This window comes from Pagrus pagrus (genome assembly GCF_965226575.1).
Source record: "Pagrus pagrus genome assembly, chromosome: 22".
NCBI classification, from domain to species: domain Eukaryota; kingdom Metazoa; phylum Chordata; class Actinopteri; order Spariformes; family Sparidae; genus Pagrus; species Pagrus pagrus.
In genome coordinates, this window is record NC_140204.1 from 16876063 (window position 1) to 16882062 (window position 6000).

The window sequence follows — 6000 nt, forward strand, 5'->3', positions numbered from 1 at the left end:
TATCATTGCCTCATTGATATTGTTAATATTTAAATTCTGAGTTTGAATTTCTTCTTCAAAACTACATAGTGCCCCTTTAAAGTAGACTAGTTATTCATTAAGTTATGTATGCCATTCGTTTTGCAAGGTAGGCCTATTAATGGTTAATTGATGAGAGAAGACTTAAAATTCACCCACACTTTATTAAATGACTTATGTGCAATCGGTTTCACAATTAAACTCTTTTATTTTTATGAATATGTGACTATTTCTTTTCAAATCAAGTTGAGTATATCTTTTTTTGTTTCTGTATTTCTTTGGAGGGACGAGCGATCGGCTGATGTTCTCCTCCAACAGTTATAACTTTCTCAAGGGGATTTAACATTAGGCTAATAGAGAGAAATTAATGAGTATCTGGGTTACGGTTCGGTGGAAAATGCTAAATATAAAACCTTTTCACATAAAAGACACCTAACAGTTATCACTTTGTCTTGAATACAGAAGGAGATCCCATCAATCCCGTGTGTTATGGACATAAAAAGTTGGATCGTGTGTTGAACACTCAGCATTTGAGGTCGACGTTACATCTCTACTCTGCAGGTTTTATCTATGACAGCTGAGGAAGTTCATGATTAATGATTGATAGACACTTATGTCAGAATGTTTGCTTCTGCTGTTTCGTGAACTGCGTGTGCAGGCATGTTTGTCCCTGTATCTCGTATTTGTGCTACAGATTTTAACACACAACTTTATCTCTTAGTCAATGTGTGTTAAAGGATGTGAAGAAGAGGTGTGTGTGTGGTCGAGAATAAAGAGTCAGAGGGAGAGACAGACAAAGAGACCTTGAGAGTGAGAGTGCTCTCTGCTGCGTATGTGTGTGTTTGCTCTGGTGACGGCAGAGCTGCAGGTTTGGGCAGGGTGGCTGTGTGACGTTGTGTGTTAGGGGAGTATCCTGAGCTCAGTCATTCACTCAGACTCACACACAGTCACTCACACGAGAGGTATTGCTCACTGGTGGTCACACACACACAGAGGGAAAGAAGACAACGGCAAGATCTCTGGTAAGACCTGCAACTCTTTCTTATCTTCGAGTTTAGCATTTTACTCATTTCTACACTATGACATTATTTAAAGATTAATGACCATGTGTCTCTAAGTTACTTTATGCAAGAAAGTAAATGACAGCTCTCTTGTTTCTTCTTAAATAGCTTGCTTAATGTCCAATAAATTTTTTGTCATTCTCTCTGTCCTGTTTGTCTGATATTCACTGGGTTTATCTGCTTGCTGGTTTATTAATCATTTTGTCTCAACATTGTGTCATTAAATCTGCCGGTGTGTCTTTCGTTTTCCTGCTTCCTTGTCATTCTCATCCTCTAGTTCCTTTTTTAAATTTGAACTCTTGTTCAATAACATGTTTCTCTGTCTTCACTTTATAATCTGTTATTTTGGATGTGAGATGTTACGTACACCTGGCATAACTGTACCTGTTTAGCACTCGGAGAGAACTTATCACAGCACAGAAAGTGGTTATTGTATTTATGTATTTATTTAATTTATTTTTAGTAATTGTCTTAACTTCTCTTAGTTTTAAGTTTTAGTTGAATTTGATCCTCCCACAGACATCCAAGTCCTGTAAAAGTCATATATTACATATAGCTTTAATCTATTGGCTCTATCATTCAATGAAACCAAATGCTAAAATCTATAACCCATTAAAACGGTATCTTTGCATGTGATAGCTTCCAGCAAACATGCAAACAAGCTATGGCTGACAAAGGCTACCTTGACACCCCTCAACATAATTGCTTAAGGTTGATATCAGTACTAAAAAAATGTAATGTAGCCTATATACAGTCAGCTTTGTATGCTGTAGAAATAGTTCAGATTTTGAGAAATACTCATTTACTCTCTTGCCAAGATGTACAGTAGCCTAAATTTGAGGTGAACCTACAGCCAACAGTTGGTTAGCTTAGCTTAGCGAGCCTGGAGGACCCCAGGAAGTCACTGCTCCTGGCGAAGAAACATACATTAAGAATGGGTACAGACTAGTAATTTCTCCCCGTTTCTGTAGGCTGTCCTAAATGTTTCACCACCAGTGTTTTGCCTTTGATGGCTGATGGAAAATAACCAGATTGAAATTGGCGAATTTGGTCCTTCACCTGTTTGACATTAACGGTGATGAGCCAACAGTTAGGCTGACTTTGGCATTGAAAGACAATTAATATGAAGTCATTGATTTTGGCTGCTGTACAGCGTCCAACTGGTTAAATTAGAGTCAAAGTCTAAGTCTGTGTGTCCATGTGTGTGTTTGACCTCAGCTGTAAGAACATTGTGTCATTAGCTTTGGCATTCAGTTATCATCACAACCCTGATAACACTGACTGTGACCAACACACACACACACACACACACACACACACACACACACACACACACACACACACAGTCAAGTCTAAAATAAAACTACAATTGCTTTTTCTTCTGCTTTCATTTCCTTTTTTTATCTTCAATCAACTTTGGCTCAAATTAAATGATCTCAGAGCTACTATAAAATAATTAGGACTGCGTGTGTGTAACAGAAGGAGACCCAATGAGTGAGGGTCAGGACAGAGTTATGTAACAGCATTAATCTCTTATTTGTCTTCCTTCCTGTCTTTCAGGGCTAACAAAAAAGGGCTGTAAAGAACAAAAAGAGTGCAACAGAGGACACAAGAAAAACAAACAAACAGAAAGATGACGATTGGAAAGAACTCCAGGAAAAGCTCTGTGCGGAGCTCCATCCGGGCCCCAAAGTTTCTGGACAAATCCAGCGGCTTCTACGGTCGACTTGATGAGCCTGAGATCGCTGGAGAAGGAGAGGAAATGTGGAATGGGATGGAGGACAGCAACAAAGAGGAGGGAGTCGTGAGCAGCCAGAAACCAAGTGAGGTGCATGTCTTTGGGGCAGAGACGCAAGAAGCTGAGGCGTTTGACTTTAATGAAGGGTTGATGGAAGGCGATGGGGAGACTCTCCTCCAGAGGAAACCCAGCCGCCGCAGCAGCAGGTGGAGGAGAAGCTCCAGGAGGAAGCAGAAGGAGGGGAGAGCAGAGGAGGACGCAGCCCGGGACGAGAGGCCCAGCCTGGCCACGGAGAGACCGGTCGAACCACACACCGTGGTGGTGATCGAGGTCGAGATGGAGAAAAAGGTGGAGCCTTCGCTCATTCACTTCCCAACTCGGGAGGATGAGGACGACCAGGTCCTGATCAGAGACAAGAAGAGGGGCAGAGAGGAGGAAGGAGAGGAGGAGAGGAGGATGAAGAAGGAGCAAGAGGAGGGGATGAAGATGGTGAAGAGGAAGAATTACCGCAAGGTGAGAGAGAACAGCGAAGAAATACAAAGCGAGAGCCTTTCTGTCAAACAAACTCTCATTAACTTCTTCTCTCTGTACCTCACATTTACATTAATACCATATCCACCCCAATCTGGTTAATCTTTAAGCCCCTCAGCGTTACATAATCGAGTCCGCAGAGTTTGTAGAACTGAGGGCTAAAGTTCTCCCTCGACATCCTCTATACACTGCACACTGGGCTATTAATCACCTTGGAAACTATCACAGTAATAACAGAACGACACTGGGGTCAAGGTACAGCAGCCATCGGTGCGTGTCACCAACCCATTAGGTAACCTCCTCTGATAGGATTTTTCCTTCACGTCACATTAAATCGTCGCCATGAAAAAAGCAAAGCCGGAACGGAGGTTTCACGAACAGGCTTTAAAGCTGTGTGTGGACGTACGGCGTGCACATCCACCTGACTCGCATGTTCCCAAAGATTTTCTGCTTCCATTGAGATATGCGCACAGAGGTGACATTCCTGTGCCTCCTATATCATGTGCTTTGATCAGTGGAACGAGGTATGGCAGCAGGGTTGACCCGCCTACTAAACCCACACCATAAAAACATTCCACTGCTGTTAGCCAATCAGCCTCCACCCTCAGGCCTTCAGAGTGTGACCTCGTGGTAGATAGAGGACAATCTCAGCAGCTTGTGTCTGCAGAACATTACTTTTATGAGTAAGGTCGAGAGTCTGTGGGTTACCTGAGCATCCTGTTCAATATCTATAAGTGCTAGTTGATTATTAATAGCATTAATAGCATTAAATCGCCCGTTAGCATAGCAACAGGTTCCCAACCAGCTTAGGCCTAGATAAATCTATGGGGTGGCTTGCAAAAGAGCAGGAAAAATGTATTTCTGCTCCGTAAAGTTAAAGGTTTTACATTTTGCTTGTGAGGGGCAGGGGCGTGCAGAAAGGGCACTGGATGGGCGCCCTTGTAGGCACTTTTGACCACGTAACTCCGAACAAAACAGCTCTAATTTGGCACTAATATATATTTTTTCCAATAGATACAACTGAGCAACCTGTGTCACGTCTTTAATTTCCTGGGAAGTTCCCTGGAAGCAACTATGTCATTTTACACCACCTACAGAGACAGCAGAGACTGTCACTTTGAATATTTCCAGTAAACTGCTTGTGAAAACTGAAGAGCCATTTAGTCAGTAAATGTAGGTCAGGTCAACATGCAAAATTGTGTGCTTCCTCAACAAGGAAGCTAAAGTTTCTAAAGTTGGTTTTCAGGTCAACTTCACTGCTATATTTTGGATCGTGTATGTCGACTGCTAACCTTTATCCCCTTCGTTCCCGACAGGCCTTGGACCGAGCCTTCCGCCGCGGCTGGGAGACCTTCATCGCCAACCTCTACAGCGTCACGCTCACTCCTGTGACATCATCCTCGCCGTCATCTTCTTCACCTGCATCTAAGAAGAAACAGCAGCACAGCACTGTGTTGGCTGAGTTTCAGTAGAGCTGGATATCCACATGGACAATAAAACAAAGCCTTTTCTAATATTTATGTACTAATAGTGATCTGTGATGGACAATCCTGCCTGTATGACATTTCCATGACATCACTGGGGACTTTTCCAGTCATGCGATGCGTCTGAGTCATGCGTTAGGCCTCATTTTGATTATTTATGTAAGTTAATTACTCATCGTAAAGTTTACTGCCTTTGCTTCATCATGGTGCTTATTACTTTGTAGACAGACTGCAGGTATTCAATTATACTGTGTGAGCTGTGGGAGCCAAGCTGTTGATTTTACAGTTAAGTCTATGGAAAGGTCCAATGTTCATGTGACTGCGGTCAGCTGCTTCTGGTTCCCTTTTATTGTGTTACTAATTTCAGATTTATTCAGCAGTGTAAGAACGTCTTAACATCTTAGCCGCTTACATCCGGTCCACTTTTAAGAGCTCGGAGCACAAATAATCTTTGCTTCCTTTGGTTTAGCGCTGTGAAACTAGTAAAATGTTGATGCGTAACCAAAAGGAATGGAAAGTCTCCATCGTATGGCAATGACTGATCAGTGGACTTTAGTTCTGCAGGTATTTACATGTCTTGTGTGTTAATCAGTGCCATTTATTGCTGTCTGGCAGCTAATCAGCAATCAGGACAAGCTTGTCATTGCGTATCTTTTTCACCACACACATTTGTTTGTTAATATTTTTAAGGGAAATTGCAGTTTCTACCAATTTAAACAAAGGTTTTGTTATCTTTGAGCACACAGACAGTGCAGCTTTTCAGTGTTTGACTTCCTCACGAGATAACGTTAACCTCTCACTGTGTGTTCTGGTGAAGGTTACCTAACCTGAAGGGACAGGACAGGAGAGCGTATGCAATGTGTGTGCATTTAAGAGGGAAAGATAAAGACTATGTTTTATAGACTGGTAATAAATCAGCACTAAACACAGAAATAGGATCCACCGTGTGTCTTTTGATTGTTACCATTGCAGAAGCACATCATGTTTGTTATACACGTTCTCATTTCAAAAGAGAGGTTTAAGTAGCCTAAAGCATCAGTAATCAATGATGATTGACTCATTAAAATGAAAAAAATACAATGTTTACAATAGGCCTGCTGTAATTTCCTATTATCCATTATGCATTTGTTTTTTATTACCTCAAGTGTACTCAGTAATTCTTGTAAAC

At 41.7% G+C, this 6000-nt stretch overlaps 1 protein-coding gene across 1 annotated transcript; it reads left to right on the top strand.

Moving 5' to 3' along the window:
- The first annotated feature begins 958 nt into the window (after window positions 1–958).
- On the top strand, window positions 959–5994 carry LOC311251588 (uncharacterized protein). The gene is made up of 3 exons (XM_084344077.1): window positions 959–1040; window positions 2640–3330; window positions 4665–5994. The coding sequence occupies exons 2-3, from the start codon at window positions 2713–2715 to the stop codon at window positions 4818–4820; spliced, it is 774 nt and encodes a 257-aa protein (XP_084200203.1). The 5' UTR covers window positions 959–1040; window positions 2640–2712; the 3' UTR covers window positions 4821–5994.
- The last annotated feature ends 6 nt before the right edge of the window (window positions 5995–6000 follow it).